The sequence below is a fragment of the Amblyomma americanum genome, chromosome 1 (assembly GCF_052857255.1).
Source record: "Amblyomma americanum isolate KBUSLIRL-KWMA chromosome 1, ASM5285725v1, whole genome shotgun sequence".
In the NCBI taxonomy this organism is placed as follows: domain Eukaryota; kingdom Metazoa; phylum Arthropoda; class Arachnida; order Ixodida; family Ixodidae; genus Amblyomma; species Amblyomma americanum.
The window spans coordinates 239,787,745-239,811,664 of record NC_135497.1 but is presented as its reverse complement, the minus strand read 5'-3'; the positions used below and the strand labels follow the sequence as shown (position 1 = coordinate 239,811,664).

Sequence of the window (23,920 nt, the reverse complement as noted above, 5' to 3'; positions counted from 1 at the left end):
GAAGAAAGAGGTACCGTAGTGGAGGACTTAGGTGTGATCGATGCGACGCCTGCCATGTAAAGAGGAAGATGTGCGCTCCATCACCGCGTTGCGGAGAGGAGGAAAGGAGGCATCCCACGGTATCTATTCTCGATATTCACATTCGCTGGTCGGCGCCATGCTGCCTCTGTGATTGGCTGTCAGAAGAGTCAGTCAGCGAAAAGGCAGGGCAAAGTGGGTGGCAATCATCGTCTGTTGCATACGCACTTTTCGCGCTGACGTCAAATTGACGTAGCATTGAAAAAAACATTTTCAGCAGCGCTATTCTTGGTGCCCGGCTAGTAAATATAAGTGATTGGAACGGAAAAAAGAAGGTACAGGTGGTACGTATGAGCACGGCCGGTCTCTTGGGGAGCGCGCGTTTCTCTGAAAGAGCGCGAGCGCCCTCCTCGAGACCGGCCGTGGTATGAGAATACATGCTCTCGACTTGCCAATTTAGAGAAAATAAAAAACACTTAGTATGGCCGCTTCCTGAAATCTGATTGGCTGGAACAATGTCACGTGTAACACATGATACTCTCACATCTTGGAGTGATGTCAAATTGACATTTCATCATTTTTACGATGTGCCGCCATTGCTAAAAATGGCTTCAATTCGCCGCTATAATTTCGCCTGGCCAAAGGTACCCGAATTATTCAAATGAGTGTATGCAACGCTGATTTCTACGACGTTAGGTCGCCGCAGTTTAACATGTATTTATTTGAAGCCAGAACTAAGCTTATAAAGGTCTTGTTTTGTTTGCACAGTGCAATGAAACGGCGTGATAAGGGCACATCTGAATATAAACAAGGGATCAGAGCGTTATTAGCATTTGCTAAAGCTTAAATGTGCAGCCGCATCAGGGCGCTAATTGCTCTCCCGTTGCAAACCCTTCGTTCGCAGTGAGAGGTCATTGGTCTGCGCGGTTAATGTAACCTAGTAATGGCGGCGCCGACGGTGGGGTTTGGAGAGTTTTGCTGATTGTTGCATTTTTTCATCGTTTGTTAAACCCTAGAACTGCTAGACGGGAGTGACTGCGATAGCACCACGATGCTTTCGAGTTGTCTCGGACTGACAGCTTGTCTGTGCAATCACCAGACGATGCGTAAGGTGTCGTGGCTATCCAAGGTTGCATTGCGGTGAGAGGCAGTGCCAAAGTGTCGAGCACTGAGGTGCGATCGCCAGCAGTGAACGTCGCTGAACAGAAGGGCTTTGCGCGCGTGATGATGGATGACACGATAGGTGTTCACATGGCCCAGCAACAAACTCCAGGAATGTGTCGGGCTTCTCGACGAGACATCCATGTGCACTAGCGCACTATGATCGCAGCGGTGTCAGCAAGACAGCGCAAACGTCTCTCGGGAAATGTACAACGTGACGCCTCCAGCATCATTGAGGTAATTTAAACGGAAGCTATAGCGGTGACAGCTTGTGCAGCATCGTTCTCATTCCTTTTGCATGTAGGCTGAAAATGACTTCAAAGCAGGCAAATGAGTATGTGCAGCACACAGTCGTTCCCTTAAGTGTGAGCATTACTAATGAGGCACATAAAGGTGATTTCGCTACTGAAACTGAAATTTTCATAGCAGTGTTACAGCATCAATTATATAGCACAGTAAGACATGTTGCTGGGCTAGTTGGTTTAGCATTTTTTGAAGCTTGGAAAAAAATCCACCTTGGCGCAAATAAGTTCACACAGACAAAACAAAAGAGACAAGTGGACAACGGACATCGCCATACTTGGCGGACTTGGCGCCTGTCCGTTGCCCCTTGTCACTTTTGTTTTGTCGGTGTGAACTTATTTGTGCCCAGGTGGATTTTTCCAAGCTTCAAAAAGAAGTTATATAGCAGTCGCGTGGAAATGACCGCAGGAGGGCAAAAAATTTTTTTTCTGCGATTATTTCTGTAAGGGCATGTGGAAAACAAAAATATACGAGTCTTGTGCATTTTTTTTACAGGTGTGCTGTTCCTGCCGGTGAAGGTACCAGCACACAATAAGTCTGGGATCCATCCATGACCCATTTGTGTGGAATATCTCCATTATCCTGTACTGCCCGCATGGAAATTGTCAAACTGGTGAGCACGTGCTTAGTGTGTTGTGGCAGGAATGATTATCCTGTACTGCCGCATGGAAATCGTCAAACTGGTGAGCACGTGCTTAGTGTGTTGTGGCAGGAATGATTATCCTCTACTGCCCGCTTGGAAATCGTCAAACTGGTGAGCACGTGCTTAGTGTGTTGTGGCAGGAATGATTATCCTGTACTGCCCGCATGGAAATCTTCAAACTGGTGAGCACGTGCTTAGTGTGTTGTGGCAGGAATGATTATCCTGTACTGCCCGCATGAAAATTGTCAAACTGGTGAGCACATGCTTAGTGTGTTGTGGCAGGAATGATTATCCTGTACTGCCCGCATGGAAATCGTCAAACTGTAAGCATGTGCTTAATGTGTTGTGGCAGGAATGAAGGGTTAACGTGTTTACCTGGAGTAAGATTGCATACAGCTAGTGGTGTCTGATTGCATTTATACATAGTTTATTGAGCAAGGAAGGACAGTGTAAATAGAACTGCTTATCAAAATAATGTAAATGAATCATGACTTATAGTTTTCAGATGACAGCAGAGATAGGTGTGGGGGACACGCAGTGCTGTTCAGTGGCTTTGGATTTCTCTTACTGGCCACACTGCAGCCTCATTTTGATCTAGAAGAGTGCAGTGAGAGTCTAGTTGGTACGACTTTATGGGAACAATGAATAACTGCGCAAAAGGACAGGACAAGGGAGAAGAACCACACGAGACCAGCGCAGACTAACAACTGGTTTATTGCACCAACCCCTCCTTCCTTCGACAACAAAGCGCATGCGCACCAACCATAAAGACAAGCCATAATCAACTCGTAAATCCAAGAAACTCCAACTCCTTGTGGTACAGGTGTATGGAAGCCTCGCTAACACATTTGTCAGGCCCTAATCTCACGATTTTTAAGGCTTCGATAACTTTAAGCTCTTTCTTATCCCTCGCCCGCCCTATAATCTTAATCCTGCCGAAAAGGTATGAAGTTATGAAGAAGTATGAAAAGGTATGAAGAAGTATGAAGTTATGCCCTATGTTAACAGGGTCTCTCGCACGGCCTCAAGAGGGTCGCTGGTAAATTCGACATAGAGGTCCTTTTTTCGGCACCTTGCAAGCTGTCGCATTTGTGCAATTTAGTTAGACCAGATAGGCAAAAGAAGATTGAATGTAACACTAACCACAGGGACAAGTTTGTGCACTGTAGATTGAATGTAATCTATCAGATTCCGCTGAGCTGTGGTAAGGTGTATGTCGGGCAAACTGGCCGCTGCATCAACATTAGATTTTGAGAGCATGCCAATTCCTTAGCTGATTCTAGAGGGCAGCATCTTTCTAAGCATTGTAAGACTTGCAAGCATGACGACAAAGATTTCACTCCCCTTTTCGGCAGGACTAAGATTATAGAGCGCGCGAGGTATAAGAGAGAACGTGAAGTTATCGAAGTCTTGGAAATCGCGAGATTAGGGCCTGACAGATGTGTTAGCGAGGCTTCCATACACTTGTACCGCAAGGAGTTGGAGTTTCTTGGATTTACGAGATGATTATGGCTTTTGTCTTTATGGTTGGTGCGCATGCGCTTTGTTGCCGAAGGAAGGAGGCGTTGGTGCAATAAACCAGTTGTTAATCTGCGCTTGTCTTGTGTGGTTCTTCTCCCTTGTTCCGTCCTTTTTGTTCTCATTCTGATCGGTGCAAAATGCAAACGCATGCATATACTAAAAAACTGAAGGTAGTCATAAACAATTGAACTTGTGCCCTTCCCTGCAACATATTTTGTAGTGGTTTCTTTTAGTGAATATAAAAAGACTCTAATATGAAATTTTTTGTGGCCATCAGTTTGGAAAATCTGCAATCAAGTACCTATAGCTATTACGGAAGCAGTTCATTTTGGTACTAATGATTAGTTTTGCACTGATCATTTTTTACAATCATACGTGAAACTGGACTGCAGTTGGACTTGCAGCTTCAACAGTTTCACATATTTGGGAATGCAATGTCTAGCTTGTTCGAACATTTCAGTGTACGGCATTAACTTACAGGTGATGGTGTGCGTCAAATGCAAATGTGGTGGACCACTCTCAACATGGGATCTCGTGCTCTACACGAGAAGATTATTCATCAATTTGATGAAGAGAACTGTGAGGTTTGTGTTTCTTCAGTTTGTTTCCTGCTGTCATGCAGAACATTGCCTACCTTGCTAAAATTTGTTAAAGGGGAAAGGAAACATAGCTCAGGCCGCAACGTTGCTTATTTTATCAGCCAATTTTTCATTTTTGAGGCTTTGCCCTATGTATGCTACCTTTCACGCGAAGGCCTAAGTGATGATGGCAAGCAACGAGCAGCGCTGTCATGTGAACTGCTTTGTCCGTGTCACTTGGCTCTTGACTTGGTTGTAATTTTGCAAAAAACAATTGCCTTGCGCGCTTGCTGCCCAGCTGACCATACACATATCCCTGCACTCTGCTGGCCATACACGCTTCTGGGTTCTCATATTTTTATCGTCCCCCATGGTCTGTCGGCCTCAGCAGACACGCCACCTTGTTCAGTGCCAAAGTTGCTGCACCTCCTTAAATAAAATAGTCCTTTTGTAATTGCTATGAGGCTGTTGTTGGCAGTAACAATGAGATAAGAACATACCATGCGCGTCACGGGTAGGTAGGCTTCAGGCTGAGATGCATGTTGGGCTAGGTACAGGCGCCCAGTCCCCAGTGTCACTGATCACTAGCGCTGCAAATGCTCACTTGCATAGCTTGGTCACTTAGCGAACAGATCAGAGTGACAGATTGCAATGGTATTTACTAAGCCAGAGTTCATAGGCACCGAACTCCACTGGTTGATGTCATGTCGCTTGTCACCGTTACTTGCACGGTGTTTGCCCAGGAAGCAATGGAGTGAATGACAGTGGCCCTCAACCCGCCTTATTGTGTCGCTTTCCATTTCACACACATACAATTACAGCAACAGTAATGACATCATTGCTAAGGGGCTGTCTGATTGCACGCACCATTCCTCTTTGATCTTATGGATAAGCATCAGGCCATGACGTCACGGCATCGGCAGCTCTGGCATAGGCCAGCGTAGGAAAAACAAAGGACCAGCCGCCTTGGGTGTTTCACACTTGTGTGTTTTTGAACATAATTTGCGATATTCCGACAAGTTGAGGTGCAGATGGTTGGTTGTGTTGAAAGGCAGGCGGAAGGGAAGCGGCATTAATATCCACAAGTGTCTTTTGGTCAGGCAAAAGCGATGGGCAGCAGCCATGGTGTCGGGCAAGTGGATCCATGTGGCGATGGATCGGTTTTACGGCTATCATTGCATTCCTGCTTGGAAATCTGACCAGTTCTTTTGCGGCTTATCATTCATTTTTTTCACTCTTTGGTCACGTGACAAACAGTGAGACAACAATGCCTGCAGTTCATTCATGCTATGTCTGCTGTTTATGGTGTGGGGCTAGGCGCTTTCATTTTTTTTATTTTCATTGCCCGTTTTAATATATATGAATGCAAGATGTTTAGACGCAATGACCATGCCCATGTGACCTTAAGGTGCCCTAAGTTGAACGCAGGGCTGCTGTTGTCAGATCCCAATCACCTGCGCTGCCTACTAAGCAGCTCTTCGTGCAGTAAAAAGGAAGACAGAACAGCTGCTGCAAGTTACCTCAAGCTTTCACAGCAATGTTGGGGCTAAGTGCAATGCTGTGGAAGTAGTACTAGTCTCTGGAAGTAGTACTAGACATAGTTTTTTTCTTTTTCACTTGGCGAACTTCAACAAATGTCTCTAATCGACACCATTCCTGGATAGCTATTAAATGTTGCCGCACGGTGTTATTTTCCAGATTATAGGAGTTATGACATTTCAGATTGTTGAGAACATGGGGAACAGAGCACATAGCACACCAAGAGCCAGTCAAGCAAGTGCTTGACTGGCATTTGAATGCTAATTTTAAAATAAAATGTAGAATGACTTGGAACATTTAGTTGATCAGAGTGAACATGATTTAAGCTTGAAGCTCAAGGTAAATGTCTACGTGTTTGCTTGTCCAGCTCTTCCAAAGTGAGAGAGCAAAAATAGAGCATTCGTGGAGACCTCTATACTCGCCAGTAGTGCGGGACCTCAACTCTTGCTGGAAACATTGTTTTGAGGTGGCAGGACATAGTAGCTTTGCTGCGCACTCGCCAAAGAACACAGAGAACATAGTTGCTTCAGTCATAGTGTATGACTTAAGTGTATATTAATTTTCCTTATTCTGCGGAGTGCAGTAGCTCTGAAGAAATGGGAAGCGCGTCAGGAGGTTCGGCATGTGAAAGTGCGGCTGGTTCGCGTTACCCATGCACTAGCAATCGAGTATGCTGTATAAGCCCGGAAGTTGAGAACTAGCCAATTAGTTTTTCTCTTTACCTTTGTGCTTCCTCAGTTTTATTTAAGCAGTCAATATAATCATCCGCCATAGCTACGCTCTTAATTGTTGCCAAATATCAGTCCAGAAGAAAGGCGATGCAGTGCCCTGTTTGGTAATTCTATCTGGTAAACAGATTGTAAAAGTGCAAATTTACTCTCCAACCATAAGCATAAATGCTTCTAACTACAAGCGTACCGCATGCATAAATATTTGCTCATGTGAGTTGGCTTCAAAAGCAGCATCGCCTGGTGCAGTGTAGGCACGCTGCTTTTTTGTCTATACTCCGCGTCTCTGCTAAGCGCAGCACCACCTTTGTTTACAAACATCATGTTTGTGTATTCGTAAAGCATGCGGTAAGTGCAAAAGAAGTGTTGGCCTCCATTATCAATGATGCTGTTTTTCAGTCGCTCAGCCCTCCCACTGTGCACTAAATCTAGTGATTAATGTGCTGCTTGCAGGCATTCATCGAAGTAATATGCGTAAAGGAAGTTTTCGCCTTACTTTTTGAATGCATGAAAGATTGGTAGGGCCTTGCTGTATATACATTTCAGTATGTATTTTGATTTCATTATAATATACATTCCTCTTTAGCCTGATGAACCAGCCAGCAGTAAAGATGCCGACATTATTTTAAAGCTCAAAACTTCACTTGCAAGGAAGGAAAAGGAGATAAAGCGGCTCCAAAAAGAAAATGATGAGCTCCAGCTCATAAACAGTCGCCTGACTGATGCGCTGCTTGACAAAATAGGTAAGCACAGTGTTATTGGTTCATATAGGAGCCAATATTTTGTATTGAGGCTTTGAGTGCTCCGGGTAGCTGTTATATATCTTTTGCGATGTGCCTATCAGACATGTACTCATATCGGTGTATTGAAGTAGATCATGAAAACAGCATCTAACCTGCTTTGTTTTGTTTTCTTCAGTGTTGCCTGAGTGTTTTATGCGAGCACCCCACTTACTACTAGTACTTTAAGATGTAGCAATAACTGAGTAATGTTCGTAAGGCAGAAGCAGTTGGCTCCTGCAAACTGTCTGTTAAGCAGGTTTTCTAAATGCTTTTGAGGTTAGAGTGTGACAGCACAAATATTGTTTAAAGGGTGGAGGCACCAGAGTTTTAGAGCGGAGCTCTTTGGCACCCGTTCTTGCGTATCGCACCGTCGCTGTTGTCCCTCGTAAGCAGCTCTGCAGCCAGGGCAGCGCATGCTCTTGGTGCCATTTCTCCCGCACGCCCATGCCGAAACACATAACCGCCGCCGTTCGCCACAGCGTATACCCCCCCTCCATGCCCTTTTCCTTCATGGTGGCGACCATGCGACAGCGCGCGGTGTTCTCTGGTTGCCGAAACGGTGGCTCGGAATCAGCGGATCATGGTTCGTGCATCCCCAGCCGAAACGCAGAGCCATGTTCACTTGGCTTGCTAGCAGTGTCAGCGGCATCAGTCAGTCGCTGCTGTCTCTTCGCCACACAACGTTCCTATACGCCCATGCGCTGCCTCCCGCGACCTCCCTATAACTTAAGTGCTCTCTTCGCTCCTCCTCCAATGTCACCCCTGTGCGGCGGGGCATGCCTCTGTACTTTGACTTGCGGAAACCTGGATGGATCCCGAAGAGCCTCTCAAAATCACAGATTACCAGTACTGCTGTGGCACTCGCAGAGACCACAACAGCGCGACAGGAGTGGCTTCCTACTTGCGTCCGGGTCTCTCTGCAATACCGCTCGAAATGTTCAGCACACCAGATGAAGTTGGTGAACTGTGTTCCGAAAAGTTGGCCAACAGCTTACTAGTAGTGGCTATCTACTTCTCCCCTACCGCACTCACCAGATGTCGTGCACTTCCTGCGACTCGCATTAACCGCCCATCGATCCACACCAATGTTAGTAGGGGGTGACATTAATGTGGATATAAGGACAAACAGGAATTTCTTACCATTTATGCGGGAAAACATCTCATTCCTCTCGCTCATAACGCCTCCCGTGGCTGTGACAACCTCGTGAAATACTTGCATAGACCTAGTCTTTGAGAACCAGGCATTGGTACAGCAAGTCTAGCATATATCGATCTATTTCTTCATCCACAAAGCTTCCTTCATGACAATCAAGAACTGTTAGTGGAGTGTTTCCTGAGGAAGGAATATGTGTGAAAAATAAGTTGTCTGTAATTGTACATACATGTCTTGCTCGAATTCTTCCCCTCAATCTATCGAAAAGCTGAAACAGCTGATGAGCTGCTTTCTTTATTTCAAACATAAAATATTGCTTTATTGTATATGATACATGCTCCAGGATTCATGTATATGCATTAAGCAATTTATAACTGCTTTATTTAAGATATACTGAGGAATTTCAATTTAAATTTCTGAGCTTTGGGGTGTGCAATAACATCAGAATCATGCAAGAGCTGCAACCCTAATCACATGGGCCCTGAAAGTTATGTGTAGTCTGCTGTCACACGCGTATTATGCATACCAGCACCTCTCAGAATGCGAGCAGTCTTAGCCAGTAAGCAGATAGGCTTAGAAAAACTAAGCATGCGAGCGACGGCGCCATGTTCTTGAAGGATTATAGGTACCAAATTTTGGTAGCATGTTCTTTACAGCGACACATTACTATGATTTAATCACCAGATGGCATTTACCTGTGTTCGCTAAACAATTTATAATTCAATTTCTTCCTCTCATGCTGTTCCTCTCAACACATGTAATGTTCTTTTTTTTTTTGAAACTGCAGAAATAGCTTGCACAGACTCCTAGATAGGTGGGGAAGTGATAGCGGAGTTTGTAATGCCGACTCCGACGAGTGCAGGTAGGTTTTCGTTTTTCAGGTATCTTAAACTACTGCAGCGTTGTGCTATCGTGACATTTACGGAAGTTTTCCTTGAACTTTAACTCTGTCAGGGCCTGCAGATGGTTCAGAAGACCTGCTAGTCCCTGTGGCGAAGTTCACAAGGCCAGAAGGGATCGTGGCACAAGTTGGAAGAGGTGTGTCCTAAGGTTGGCTTTTGTTGCCAGCATCCCATCCCTAACAGACTAATTGCTTCATTGCCCCAGAGGCAAAATTATCTGCCAGATTTTTTTATGGATATTCTTAGAATGCTTTTGGCATTCGTTGCAACTTTAGTGTGTACAGTATTTATTTTTGTTCACTTCAAACACGCTACCATGCCACATGCATTCATAACAACTACGCATGTTTGTTCATAATTTTATAGTTCACAGCTTCTCATACCATTCTGATTCATGGTTACTTTTTCTCACCAAAGTGCTGTTGAAGCCTAGACTGCAGACACATTGGTATTCAGTCTTCCTATTTGTTCCCAACATCATTTTTAGTCGTATATGCATGCAGTCCTTCAATTTCATTCAGTCAACTCTTTTTCGCCTAAAATACTGCATGTCCCACCAGTTTAATGCCATTTTGAGGTTGGAAATCTACAATTGCAACTACTCTCATTGCTACCAATTTGGGTAAGAACAAATTAATTTCAGCCATGCGTCATGTCTATGCGCTGTACCCACCTGCTCCATAGTTGTTCAAGGTCATTAGGCAAACAAAGGCACTTTCGGGGATCAAGCATAGCTGAATGTTGCCAAACAAGCTGGCTCCTAGTTGTCCTGCTCAAATGTAGGACTGCTTCTCTGCACATAAGAGGCATGTCCTTACATTACACTAGGCGGTTAGCAGGGTCGATCAAAATTGAAACCTGTGATTCATCATGCTGCTGCATTGGAGCGGCTTTTCATCATTTTACAGCTGTACTAAAATTTTCTGCTACAGTTAAGTGGCCAGGATGTGACAGTGGGACCTGCAGCCTTTCAATGCCTTCATTATTAACAACCAGTGTACTGAGCATTCAAAAACGGAACATTTAAAACTTTATTGCCTGCATATGCAGCAGTAAAGCGCATTGAAAATTTATGGGAATAGTAAAGGAAAAACAAAACAAATTTTATTTCATTAGCAGGGATGTGTGCAGCGCTCATGCAACCCTAGTGGACTTGGTAAGGAAAGTATGAATTTATTTTCAGCATGTGCCATCAAAATTGTCAAAAGTTGTACAGTTATTTATAGTCACGTAAGCAACAGTGTGCAATTGATAATTTGTTTTGAAAATTCTTTAAGTAGTATTTATATAAATGAACCCCTCTTGGATGGAGGCAAGCCACCACGGTTTACAGGGACGATTGCCCATCTGACTGAGTTGTTTGTAACAGTTAAAAATGATCAGGTTATCAGTTGACTGATTCACCATTTGGTTTTCTTAATCACAGAAAGTTCAGCTATCTCAGCCATGGATGCTGATGGAGCAGTACTTGAAGATTCTGTTGGTGAGTTTTACTTTGTTCAGTCATGCTCCAAGGTCAACTTTTGCTAATTTCGGCCTGTATTTACATCTATACTGCAATGTCATCACTTAAAACATCATGAAGGACATTCGAAAAGCAACGTCATATTCACCATATTTTGTTAATATACAGTGTATGCCAATTCGAACATCTGGTGAACACATTTTTGTGTGACGAGTTGGTGGCACAACCAATTCACATTTGAATTAAAGGGCTATGTTTTATATAGACTAATGGGGTGTGGCCAGACCAAGTCATACAGTTTTAATTAACCAGAAATTCAAGATAATGAGGTTTAAATTAATGAGATTTCACTGCAGAAATGTTTCACAACTACAGCAGCTCTTCTTACATTGCTGTAAAAAGGCAGTTTTTTTTAAAGGTCGTTTTGGTTGCCAAAGCTTGATAACTGTTCGTTCCATTTATTTAGTGCGAAGCTAAGCAAATGATCATGTCCTCTACTCTCCCATTCTCCTTTTAAGACCTTACAAAACTTATATCACAGGTGTGTTGCTTCATTGCATTGGATTGCAAGTGGGCTGGCATTTGCTTGTTGCTGTAACATGCTTAAGTTTGCTGTAAATTTTTGAAGCATTGTCGCATGTATAAATGTACTCATTCAAAAATGAATTGCACTAGAATTTAAATTGGGTGACCCCAAAACTATCTGTGCTGGCCCTTTTGTTTCAGTTGTAAGAAGCATTGTGCTTAGACCAGGCTAGGCTCTAGTCCACCTTTTAATTTACTTTCAAAATCATTGCTCTCACTTAATAGTTGCATTTGCCTTCTAGTTGCACCGACTTTCGTTACTGACTACAGCATTGCATTACCAATGCGTGGCCAAAACTCCATGGCTCGGCTGGAATTAGCTGCATTGTGTATTTCACTGTACAAACTCTACAATAAAACCTCACTATTTAGGACTTCAAGAGAATGGAAAAGCATCCAACTTATCTGAAGGTAAAATTATCAAACGGCTCTCCCAAAAAAACTTCCAGGAACAGCCTGCTTGATAGGGAATTTATTTAATATAGAACTATTGCTTGCTAGGTTGCCTTTAAGAAAAGAAATGCTTGGGAATAAATTTGTATCAGGATATCGGTATGGTTGACTGGAAGCAGAGCTTCTCCAAGTCTCCACAATCAGTGGCTTCATATGTGAAGAAGTCTCCACAGCACAGTGAACAATGCGTGACCAGTTCGGTTTTGATGTACACATATTGGCACCAGAGCAGAAGCACGACACTCTCAAAGAAGCAAACAAAGACCAGCGACGACTAAATTTGCACTTTCGAAACTGCTGCGTTGTGCATGTGCACCATTCCACCTCTGCCTTCTCCTGGCTTCACTGTTTGAGGACGAACTGTGCTCTCTTGGTTCATGCACAGTTCTTGTAGTGACAGGCTGAAGCGATGGACTGTGTATATCTGCCACTTTGCATATGCAGTTGGCATCTTGTGGAGGCGGATCATGCCTGTGTCACCCACATGCACTTGTTTTCAACCAGTTTCCTGGGGAACAGACGAGTTTACATGCTCTACCTAGAGGGTGCGTAAGTGGAAAAAGCGAATCTTCGTACGAAAAAATGTGCAGCTGGGCTTGTGTAGCTCAGCTGGCCAGTGCCTGAATCAAGCCTTTGGCGCGGAGCCTAACATGGATGTTGGCCAGGACCACGCTAGCTTTCTGAATTTAGCGGAGGTGAAATTATTGAGGTTTTACTGTAGTACTAGCATGTTATGGCTTTTGTGTGGACCAACATTTCCTTACTTGGCTGTTACTACCCAGCCAGTGACAGAATGTGTTGCATTGTGCTTTGTGTTCATACTTGCTCATGCTGCTCGGACCAGGCTATTTTCTTGCATTATTAAGCAAGTATTAACAGTTTGCCAAGTGGAGAAGTGGCATGACTGAGTGTCACATATGCAATACGGGTTTTGTGTGCAACCGCCCTCCCTGATGCAAAATAAAATCTTTGTGTTCATGTAGTGTTTACAAGCTTGAATACTGCATGAAGTCATGTTCTTCATGTCAAATTTTTTCAGAGGAACATGTAGATGGTGTGCCTCAGAGCCCTGCCGGCGTTTCATCTGGGCCATCGCCAAGCTATTTCCAGGCAGCCCATGCACAGGTGATCCTGAATAGCAGTTGGTATTATACCTGCTATACATAAGTGAATAGTGATGGATTGTATTTTCAATTAACAGATGCATATTCATTGCTTCTGGTGCACTTCTATTTAAAGTGCCGTATAAAAAACGTATAAGGGCGGCATTTTATCTTTTAATTCCTGCTTAAATTTTGAAGGTGTGGCCCATGCACAATTAACAAAAACGTAAAACTGCATTTCTTCCTTAACTATCATGTCTAAAACAGGATGCAGCCCATACACGGGAGCATCACCTACATGAGATTTTATGGTATTGCTTTGCAGCTGTGCATATTAATTTCGAAACCACTGAAGTGCAAGTGACCTGCAAGCAATCATGTTGCTCATCGTCAAAGGAAATGATTACTTAAAGTAGTTCGGCGACCTTAAGTTTGGTGAACATATGAATGTACATGGATGTGCCTACCAAAGTTGATTAACACACAGCATAATGCAGTTCCTTTTGCCATCAGCAAAATGATTTTTTCGCAAGGTTTGCTAAGCTTGGGACTGAAGACACATTTCCTGCCATGAAGTGTATACCATGTTTTTTCCTCAAGCCTGATTTTGAGGTGCTGTTTGAGAAAAATTGGAAGCAAAAATGTTTTGTTGCATGTGTTGTGCAGGCCATGCCTAGCTTCGAAATTCCTGCTGACAAGTGGGCATGGATGATGAGGAACACTTCAGACAGCAAGTGCTGCTTAGAAATAGCTAGTCATCTCAGGTCCGCGGAGGAGGCAGCCACATGCAGCCTTACTGGGCAATCTTGCAGTACAATGGTGGGGGCTAGCTCCAAAGTGCCAGTTACACCCGAAAAAGTGAAGGCATTGACAGGTAAGCAAATGTTGCATGGTTAATGTTACTGGAAGACTGCATTAATACAGTCGACGACCGATTTTTCGGACCCTCAAGGGACCGCGAAAATGTCCGAAAAATCAGGCAGTCCGAAAAAACAAATGTGCCCCAAAATACTCAATTTTTTGGTTACTATTGAGTTAGAGGACGGAAAAAATGATTAATGGTCTTCTCAACCATGCTTCGCTTGCGTGCAAGCAGGTCCGCCTGAATTTCGGCGCGAGTCGTCGTGTCGTCGTAAGCCAACGAAAGAGTTGCGACCGCTTGCATCAGCTCAGCTTGCGTCGGCTGCGCTGCTGCAGGAGAGTCGTCGTCGCTCTCGTACTCTGCAAGCACTTGACGAATTATTTCTTCATACGTGAGCCCGGCGCACAGTTCCAACTCGCTGTCCGCATCCGTAAACTTTGAAAACAAGACGGTCTAGGGAATCTCGACGCCCGCAGTGCGAAGGTCGTCGATGAGGCGCTCACTGCCAGACAGCTGGTCGACGACACTATCCATGTCCAAGACGGCCGACTCGTCATTCAACACAAATCCCGCGTGGCGGAAGAGTTGCGCAGCGTTGTGGGTGCCACCGACTTCCACGCATCGGTGAGCATGCTAAGTGCTCCAAGCAAATAGACAGAGTACACTTTTCCGCTGTCGAGGCACAACACCACACGCGAAAGCAAGCGTGACCGATAGTTCACCTTCAGGTTGCGTATCACGCCTTGGTTCATCGGCTGTAGGATACTTGTCATGTTCGGTGGCAAGAACTCGAGTCGCACAGACTTCAAGTTGTTTATGCGCCCGTGTGCAGCGCAGTTGTCGACGGACAACAAAACTTTGCGGCATTCTAGATCAAATTTACAATCTAGTTTGTGCACATAGCTTTCAAAAAACTGCTGCGTTGTTCATGCCTTCTTGTTCGCATCGTACAAGACAGGCAGGGACTATATGCCTTTAAAACACCTCGGTGCTTTTGACTTGCCGATGACGAGCATCGGCAGTTTTTCTGTCCCCGACATATTGCTGCCCACCAAAACAATAACTCGCTCCTTACTGTGTTTTCCACCATGGCAAGGGCAAGAGTCTTCTCTGGCATAAGCTTAAAAAAAAGTCAGGTCTCGTCACAATCAAAATTGTCGTCCACCGTGTATTCCCGTAAGAGCGACTGCAGCTTATCACAGCGGTAGTCTGCAACGACGCTCATGTCGACAGCTGCACTTTCGCCGCACAGCTTCTTAAAACTCAGATCAGCACGCTTTTTGAAGTTTCTCAGCCAGCCGTCGCTGACCTTAAAACCTTAAATGTTCATCTGAAACGCCATCGTCCTGGCTTTCTGTTTGAGGAGGGCATCGGAGACGGGAACTTTGCTGGCCACTGTTGACTTCAGCCATACAAGGAGGGTCTCCTCGAGCTTTGGATATGTGCCTTAGCTCACATTCTTCTGACAACACCCAGTAGACTTTTCCGCCGCCTCCAAAATCTTCTGCTTGTTTTTCATGTAGTCCGAAAGAGTCTGTTTGGAAATTTTGAAATCTTTGGCGACGTCTGCCTGTGATCGGCCACCTTCGACGGGCTTGATGATTGCCACTTTCTTCGCCATCGACATTGAGGCGTATTTGCCTCGCTTCATCGGAACTGTCGAGGCTGACGACAGCATCGATTCCTTATCCATTGTCAATCGGCACGCTTGGCTAAACAGCACACATGGAGCAGTCGTCGGGAAGTTGTCACACCGACTCGTTGAGTGCCTCCTCGCTGCCACGTTGCATGCAAAAAATAAAAGTTCTGGAAACAGCGTCCTGAAGCCGATTCAATCATGCGAGCCACAGCAGCGACAGAACATAGTTTTCGCGTCTCCGCAGCACGACCACGAGTAGGCCTACTCGCTAAGCTCGCAAAACACAAACAGGCAGTCGAAGGAAGAAAAGGAATGAAAAAAGCATTGGGCGGTTACGGCAGTGATGTTGCGGAAGTGGAAGCTGCTAGCATATTATAGCCTTAATCCAGCGTCCGATTAGCTGAGGAACCGCCATGCAAGACCGACACCGGTTTCAAGGCTACGGGAGGAAAATGTAAACAAACAGGATGGCGGCGACACAGCTCAAAATGTGCGGAAGTTGACCCGGTTTACGCTTGGAAAGTCCGAAAAATCGAACAGCCCTCCCTAAAGTGTCCGAAATTTTAAGCCGCGTAATACATTGACTTTATGAGGTATATCCTGGGGCCGGGAAAAAGTCCGAAAAATCAAGCATGTCCGAAAAATCAGTCGTCGACTGTATTTAGAACTTGAACTTAGTGGGGCTTTCTGGTATCAGAATCAAAAGTATTATTATTTGCTTCCTTGTTTTGTTCTCTTTTATTCCATTTTTAGACTTTGTGCCAGGTCTCAGCTGCATAGTGTCAGTAGAGAAACTTTTCTTCAGCATCTACAGAAAACATACTTTCGAAGCAATGGAGGCCTTGCGTTCCAATTTTGGACAGCTTGACTAGATTGGATGCATATTGCCATGAAGTGTGCAGACTATCCACTGCTGCTTTTTGGACCAAGCATCACTACTAGGCTATTGTCCTAATCATACTAATAAAGTAGCCTTGTTAGTGAACAAATTGGCTGCACTCATCCCTAATGGTGCATGTTACATTTCTTGATGCTCTGGGTTTTTATAAAACTCTAGGCTTGCTTGCTTCCTCTGCAAGGCACAACTTTTGGTATAGCTTCTGAATTCTGTATATTTCATGGAAGCCTGCATCACAGTGAGACATGCACTATTTGTTACCACATTGATAGTACAACAAAAGACAAAATGACATTGAAATGCATGGGTCACCAAATGGGAAACAAACCGCTACCAGTAAACAGTATTTGTTTTTCATAGCAAAGCACAGAAATGCAAGTGCTGTAAAACCTTGCGAGTTCTCAGATTCAGATAATTTGGACAGCTGCAGGTGTGCTGAAATGCATGGGTCACCAAATCAAAAACAAACCAGTAGCAGCAGTATTTGTTTCTAATAGCAAACCACAGATATGCCACAGATATGCAAGTGCTGTAAAACCTTGAGAATGTTCTCATATTCAGACAACTTGGAGTGCTGCAGGTTTCCTACCGAATGCGCTTAAAGTCTGTGCCATAGGATGCTTGCAAATTCAGACACCACGTATGGGTCTTGCATTAGTTGGTTTCGATAGCTCCCAGAGGCAATTGAGTGTTCACTAGGGTCATTCCACACCAAAGCCCAAGTTGTTTTCGCTCGACCATCTCCAATCTGCTTTAAAAAATTCACTGAAGCTTGTCCTAATGTGCGTAATCAAAGTGTGAAATATTTTTGCCGAAAGAAATTTATTTGTGAGTTGAGTGCAGTTTGAATATTTAGAAAAGGCGAAAAACCAGCCACTGCTAAATAATTCCTAAAAATTTCAAATTTTTAGAAAAACTTCATAATTTTTACATTAAAATTTGCACAGATGCTGGCTTTCAATATAATTCTGAGCATGCAGCTTTATACGGCATAAATATTTTTAAAATATCGGAAGAAAATATGAAAATGTACCATTCTTGTAGTTTTTTGTTTTAAATATCAACTTGCTCTCGGAAGTTTGGAAATAGCCATTTTGCTTGTCTAGATGTCCAGTACCTATAAACAATGTTGCTGGTGATGAAGCTGCATACACTACAGTAAAAAAATTACTAAATTTGCAAAAAAAAAGGCTGTTTCGAGCCAAAAACACTAATTTCACCCTGGTGTGGTCCAAGCAAACATACAAACAATAGTGGGTTACGTGGAACAGTTTATTGCCTTTGATTTCTGAAATTTTTATCAAGGTAATTTTTGTTTAAAGCAAGAAAAGAATTTTTGAAGCTGAGCTCTCGCAACGCAAGTTGCATCGCCTCTGCACCTCAGAACACGGCACCTGGCATGGCACAACACTTATGGCGAGATAGCCACTCCAGTTTGCCGTCGCTCGCTGTCGTGCATTTTTAGGGATATGATGTGACATTTGGCGGGTGGTATGCAATAAAGAAGATCGTTTTCGCTTTCGAAGTTCGAACAGACCGCTTTGGTGCGAGGGCAGCCATGAGAAGAAAAGCAGGGGTATTCAGCGTGCTGTCTCACATAGACCACGAGGAGAGAACGACCAGCCAACATGGCAGGCATATCACAAGTGCTTCATTTATATATTAATATGATCGCGTAGAGCGCGCGCCTCGGAGCGCACATGACATTGCACACCGCTGTGGCGAGTAACACCAGATGCGCTGGCGATCAACACGGCTCGATCACATGAATGTGCTTCCCCGGCACAGTGGCTCGTCTGCAGTTGTCGCTGGACTATAAGTGCAGAAATTGCACTGATTAAATCCAATACAGCATAGACTGCTTATAATGCATACCGCGGGAGTCGGGAAAATCTGCATTATAAACGGTACTGCACTGTAACCAAAATGTAGATTTTCCATGCATTCGCGTTTTCAGAATGGCCAGCCTAACTTTCCAATTGCACCTGACAATGCATCAGATGCACAACACTGCAATAACAGGCAACAAAGAAGTTTATTCGACCTTTTTGTCGAAGTATTGTAATGAATGTAAGAACGACAAATGAATGAACGCGACTGAACTGTGTTGCTAATGGCTTCATCTTAAAAAACAGTGAGGCACTTGAGCGCTTGCTCGCTGAGGTTTCTCTGAGCGTAGTGGAGGTGCAGTTTGTTGCAACTACCGAGCACGTCTTTGCACGAAACTTCTGCTGCACTTTCATTCACTTCGTCAGGCTCATCCTCGGGTAGAGGCTCATCGCGACAGTGCACCACTGCCACGATGTCTTCATCTGTGGCGGCTTCTTCACACACAACGCTGTCGGGGTCGGCGATGACGACGAGCTTATCTCGTGCCGGACCTTGAAATGCTGAATGCAGCCGTTCACTGGGTTGAAATTATCATCCCCCAAAATGTTTGCAAGGCACCTGGCCTTGGCTTGCAATATCGAGCCACTCACAGGAACGCTCCGGGCCCAGACCTCATGAAACTATGCAAACAAAGTGGCGACATCTTCGTACTTCAACGCACGAGTCCACTTCTTGCAAGCAAAGCGGAGTCTTCCTGCAGCTGTTGTCGCAACTTGTCGCTGTTCTTCCAAATGGCGGACACAGTAGCATCGGAGACACCATACTTTTTTGCCACCGTAGCCTTTTTCAAACCGCTCTCGACGCGCCTCACAATGCTCTGCTTATTTCGAGAGTTTGCTGTTTCCTGGCTTTCGGAGGTGCAGACAGACGCCATCGGAACTGAAGACAGCCGAGGCTGGCAGACTTGCCTACGTTGTCAACGTTTCGCTACATGCGACGACACATATCACGCTCATAGGCTCAGGTGTGACAAGATGCTGCCACACGCACGCGTGGTACGAGCAGCGCTTGCAGTGTTGTGCCATGCGGCTGCGGTCGCCGCTCCAGCATGCTCTTCTGGCCGTGCCATCATGTGCTTCCCAGCTTTGTCCAATCAGTGTCAGTGTGCGCAATGGAGGTGCATTGGAGAGTGAGAGGAAGAACACCTGCTTTGGGACTTTTTTTTTCTATCATCTTGCCCCCTTCTTGCCTAATCTGGGAAGCATGCTCCTTGCGTCAGCCAGTACCCACTGGCCCGCGCCGGTAAGCGGGCCACCAGGCTTTCATGAAACCGCACTATACGCTGTCTTCTGTTACGTGCTGCTGCGTATTAAGCGGTACGCCAATGCATTTAACTGTATGGGAATCTACACGGTTTTCACAAAAAGCCGCATGCAATGCTGTCCCACATTATAAGCGGTTACGTTATAAATGGTCTGAGCTGTACAACCAAGACATCACATTGGAAACAACCGGGCATGAGCGAGCCTCTAACGGCCACAAGGGTCAGATACCACGTGGTGCTGCTGCGTCGCTGATTGTTTCAACACTGGATTGTTCTGGTCATTTCCAGATCGGTGTCTCACTAACTCTTATGCTGGTGCTTACGTCTGTCGTGGCGCTGACAAGAATGACTGCCTGCAACATAACCGTACCAAAATAGCTCACTGGGGCATATGCTGCCCTGGCAGTGTAAAAAGATCTTTTCAAGTACTCACCTGTTCAAGTACTCAACGTTTTCATGCTTGCACTGCAAACCTCGCTTAAGAGCAAGAACTCTACGTTTTGTCTAGCCACAGTGGGCCTCTTCAATTATCGGCCTCTGGCTGCCTGCAGGTTGCCGAGCACGGAGCCAGGCATTAGATTTTCTCTGGCTGCTTCCCGCACTTCCGGTGACTGCCCAGAATGCGTTCGTTTTTCTCTGGCTGGGTGGTTTCAGGCTGCCAGTGGGCAGCCAGACTTGCCAGGAAGATTTTGTGCTGACAGCTCTCAGGCAACTAGCAGACGACGCAGAGATGGTACGGTAATGGGAAGCGCGCGGGACCATTTTTTTGTGGACTAGAAGGACCGCGGTTCTTCATGCGATGTTTTGTGCGATGCAGGTGCTTGTTTCGACTAGATCACGGTGAATACAAGAGCGTATGGTCTTCATTGCATTCTGCGCAATAGAAAGGCGAATATGGTTTGAGGAACGCTTGACTGATAGAAACGTGTCCCTTATTAAAAGCCCTCATGAGCACATTGCTGGAGGCAGGCATCTCTGCGGGCATACACGTGGCCATACAGTTTTCACACATGGCAGCCGATTGAGGCGAATGCTGATTATGTCGTAGACAACTGTCGTACAGCTAGATGCTTGGGCCTTCTGCCACAAATGCTTGAAATGTCTGAGAAGAACTGTACGCATGCATCTCCTCACGTTTGGCTCATCAAAAAGATAAAAAGAATGTCCCAGCGCGGATCATATCATGCATGCACACGCAGTACGTGAGGCACTGACACGCAAGGCTGGATTGTAGCGCCTTTCATTCAAGTCCCAGTCCTCTGCGTTAATGTTGTAGCATTACAGATAGGATACGCAGCTAAATTTTTACAGTACACCTGCTTGTTCTAGCTAGATGAACGTTCAGTCAGCTCATCGCTTTTTTTCAAGATTATGCATGCATTCCTTGCCGGCAGCAGAAGCTGGCAGTCGACCGACTGCAGTTGAACGGACCATATCCTGATCCGGTAAATTGAAGAGGCTCAGTGTCGGCAGTGCCATGCTCTGTGGTGAAGAGGCATTAAGACGCAACTTGCGGCGCGGGAGTTCGACTTTAAAACATCTTTTCTCACTCTAAACAACAATTACCTTGATGAAAAGTTAAGAAATGAAAGGCAATAAACTGTTCTACACAGGCAGCTATGGTTTGTATTTTTGCTTGGACCATCTCGGGGTGCAATTAATGAGCGTTTTTGGCTCGAAACACACTTTTTTGCAACTTAAGTATTTTTTTACTTCGATGTACGCAGTTTCATCACCTGTAATATTGATCATAGGTACCAGACATCTTGAGAAGCAAAATGGCTTTTTCCGAATTTCCGAGAGCAAGTTGATATTTAAAGCAAAAAATGGCACTAATGGTACATTTTCACATTTTCTTTGGATTTTAAAAAAATATTTATGCCATATAAAGCTGCATGCTCAGAATTATATCGAAAGCCAGAATCTGTGCAAATGTCAATAAAAAATTGTGAAGTGTTCTCTAAACAATTTGAATTTTTTATTAATTATTGAGCAGTGCCCGATTTCTTGAAAAGGCCTTTTCTAATTATTCAAACTAAACTCGCCTCACGAATAAGCTTTTTCGGAAAAAATATTTCTGGCTGTGATTTCGCACGTTAGGATAAGTTTTCATAAATTTTTTTTACAAATTGGAGATGGTTGAGGACAATGTCTGAGGCATTTGGCGTGGAATGACCGTAATATATTCAACCTCGGGCCTGAGTAGCATTTTACATTGTTCCCCTTGCACCTCTGGCAGGCATGACGGTGATCATAAGGTTTCTGTTAGTCAGCCAAGAAAGAGTGCAGTTGTGTAGTTTCGTTTTTTGAGCTTCGTCTGCCAGTGATCCGAGCCTACTTAGTGCTGTTTACAATGCTGTTAAGTTTCTAATATATCTTTTTTGAAAGTGCCTTGCCATTCTGTTTCCAGTGCTTGTTTTCTATGTGTTTGTCCCCGTGATTTTTCCATTCTTTGAGTTCGAGAAGTAGAAGTTTTTCTAACGGGAATGAGGAGTTAGCATATTGTACGGCGTAACCGAATGGTGCAGCCACAGTCGTTCGTTGTATCTAAGGCACAGTGCCATTGCTCTTACACGACTGATGGGAGCACCACCCTTGTTTACAATAAGCAAGTGTTTGTTGTACCTGCGGCCATTATTTGTGGGCTGGACTATAAATTAAATTGCTTTCATAAGCGAATATAGTGTGATGGTCTATGTATAATAATCTCAGCAAAGAAAACATGCAAGTGAAATTTGGGGGTTATACTCCTCTAAACTATAATTTGTGCCAGTTAGATATTGAACAGGTTTTTTTAGACAAATGAAAAATTATATATATTTGTTATCTCTCTTTCAGACTACTTTTCGAAGTAAGTGGCGGCATCTGGCACCAGCACCACCGCCGGAAGTGAGAGTCCCTGCTGTGCGGAAGTATTTGCGCAGCTTCTTCATGGAAGCAGGCCGCCTTGGCAAGTGCGCAAGCAAGAAGCAAATAGAGGGATCTGCAATCCCAGAATAAAAAGCAACTCAATTTCGGCGGATTTTTTTTAAAACACTTATGTGCAGTGGATGCCAGCTACACACAATGTTCAGATTGCAAAAAATAATCAAGTAATGCTGCCGTTCTAAGACTCCCGTCACTTTTTTTGTGGCTGTCATCAATACCAATGTGTACAGGCTTAACTTTCGAACAGCCAGCGTGCCGACACCAACCGTTTTCATTGTCCCATATCATTTATTTACTATGCTGGTGTTCCCAACAGTGTCCGATCATCCCAACATGCTCTATCATCCCAACATGCCCGATCATCCTAATATGCCCGATCATCCCAATCTGCCCAATGATCTGACATTCCACCGTGCCCAGTGCTCCCAACGTGTTTTCCATTACCATAATCCACCAAGATGGTGGATTGTGGTTTCCAATATTCCCATCGTTCCCTTTTTTCCAATAGGGGATCGATTCTCGGGATCATGAATTGCAAATTCTAGACATAACCGACCACAAACGCTGTTCGCATCGCGAGGCAATATCAGAAATGAAAGAGCTCACGGCTATGCAGGTGTGTCACCCCGTTCAGGAGTGACACTAGATTCGTCTATCTCTCAGCCAACAGTCACTGCTGTGGAAGCCTCTGTGGCTAAGATGTTTGACAGGATAGTGTCCGCTGTCACAGAGTGAATGTGGAAGCCTCTATGGCTAAGATGGTTGACGGGATAGTGTCCACTGTCACAGAGTGCATATCTAATGCTCTGGCAATGCAGATTACCCAGGCCATGCAAATTGGAATGACTTCTGTCATGTCAGCCATTCCTTCAGTAATGACCCAACATTCCTTGCCTGGGCAGTGTGAGCCCCAGGAATAAGCTACTGCTGTTTCGCCACTTCCTCGGTCCACTAATTCAGATAACGCTCAAATTATTCATGATGCCGAGATGGTGGATTCGGACCCGCGAATCCCCCAACGCAGCGGATCCCCTATGTCTAACCCTTCTCCACATCCTCAGCTGAAATCAAAGAAGCAACAGATTGGCTTCAAGCCAAAAGAAACTATTTTAGGGCAGGCAGTTGCTACTGCCCGGATTTCTCAACAATAGGGATGTTAAGAGTTCTCCAGTGGAACTGTCGGTCACTTCTTTCAGCTTCAACAGACTTACTGTTCCTTATACCTCAACATAATCCAGACAATTATTTTACAAGAAACTTGGCTTACATCTGAAAAACACTCATTTGCAAAATTATTCATTTCGACAAGATCGACAGTCAAGAGGAGGAGGCTTACTCATACTAGTTTTTTCTAAATTTTGTCACAGCGATAAGATTACTTTTCAGTACTCTACTATATACTGTGAGTTATTGGCTTTAGATTATGAAGTTCCAGGGTGTTATCCCTTTTCATTTGTGAATGGATATATTCCTTGAGGTGTGCAGAAACCAGGTTGCTAGATCTC

General features: G+C 44.6%; 1 protein-coding gene across 4 annotated transcripts; it reads left to right on the top strand.

Annotated features, from left to right (window-relative positions):
• The first annotated feature begins 215 nt into the window (after positions 1 to 215).
• On the top strand, positions 216 to 22,509 carry LOC144114819 (uncharacterized). 4 transcript variants are annotated; one of them, XM_077648799.1, is made up of 10 exons: positions 216 to 662; positions 1,978 to 2,095; positions 4,127 to 4,230; positions 7,078 to 7,234; positions 9,214 to 9,288; positions 9,381 to 9,464; positions 10,755 to 10,811; positions 12,871 to 12,956; positions 13,601 to 13,808; positions 22,326 to 22,509. In XM_077648799.1, exons 5-10 carry the CDS (start codon positions 9,267 to 9,269, stop codon positions 22,340 to 22,342), a joined length of 474 nt encoding a protein of 157 aa, XP_077504925.1. In that variant the 5' UTR covers positions 216 to 662; positions 1,978 to 2,095; positions 4,127 to 4,230; positions 7,078 to 7,234; positions 9,214 to 9,266; the 3' UTR covers positions 22,343 to 22,509. The 4 variants fall into 4 exon arrangements, with proteins under 4 accessions (XP_077504925.1, XP_077504927.1, XP_077504926.1 ...); XM_077648800.1 differs by lacking the exon at positions 216 to 662 and adding an exon at positions 694 to 1,416 and having other exon boundaries at positions 7,123 to 7,234; XM_077648798.1 differs by lacking the exon at positions 216 to 662 and adding an exon at positions 694 to 1,416.
• The last annotated feature ends 1,411 nt before the right edge of the window (positions 22,510 to 23,920 follow it).

Excerpts from the sequence above, each read along its gene's own strand:
- LOC144114819 (XM_077648799.1), top strand. The coding sequence starts at position 9,267 with ATGCCGACTCCGACGAGTGCAG. Across the intron at positions 9,465-10,754 it reads CGTGGCACAAGTTGGAAGAG|AAAGTTCAGCTATCTCAGCC; the intron begins GTGTGTCCTAAG and ends TCTTAATCACAG. Across the intron at positions 12,957-13,600 it reads TCCAGGCAGCCCATGCACAG|GCCATGCCTAGCTTCGAAAT; the intron begins GTGATCCTGAAT and ends TGTGTTGTGCAG.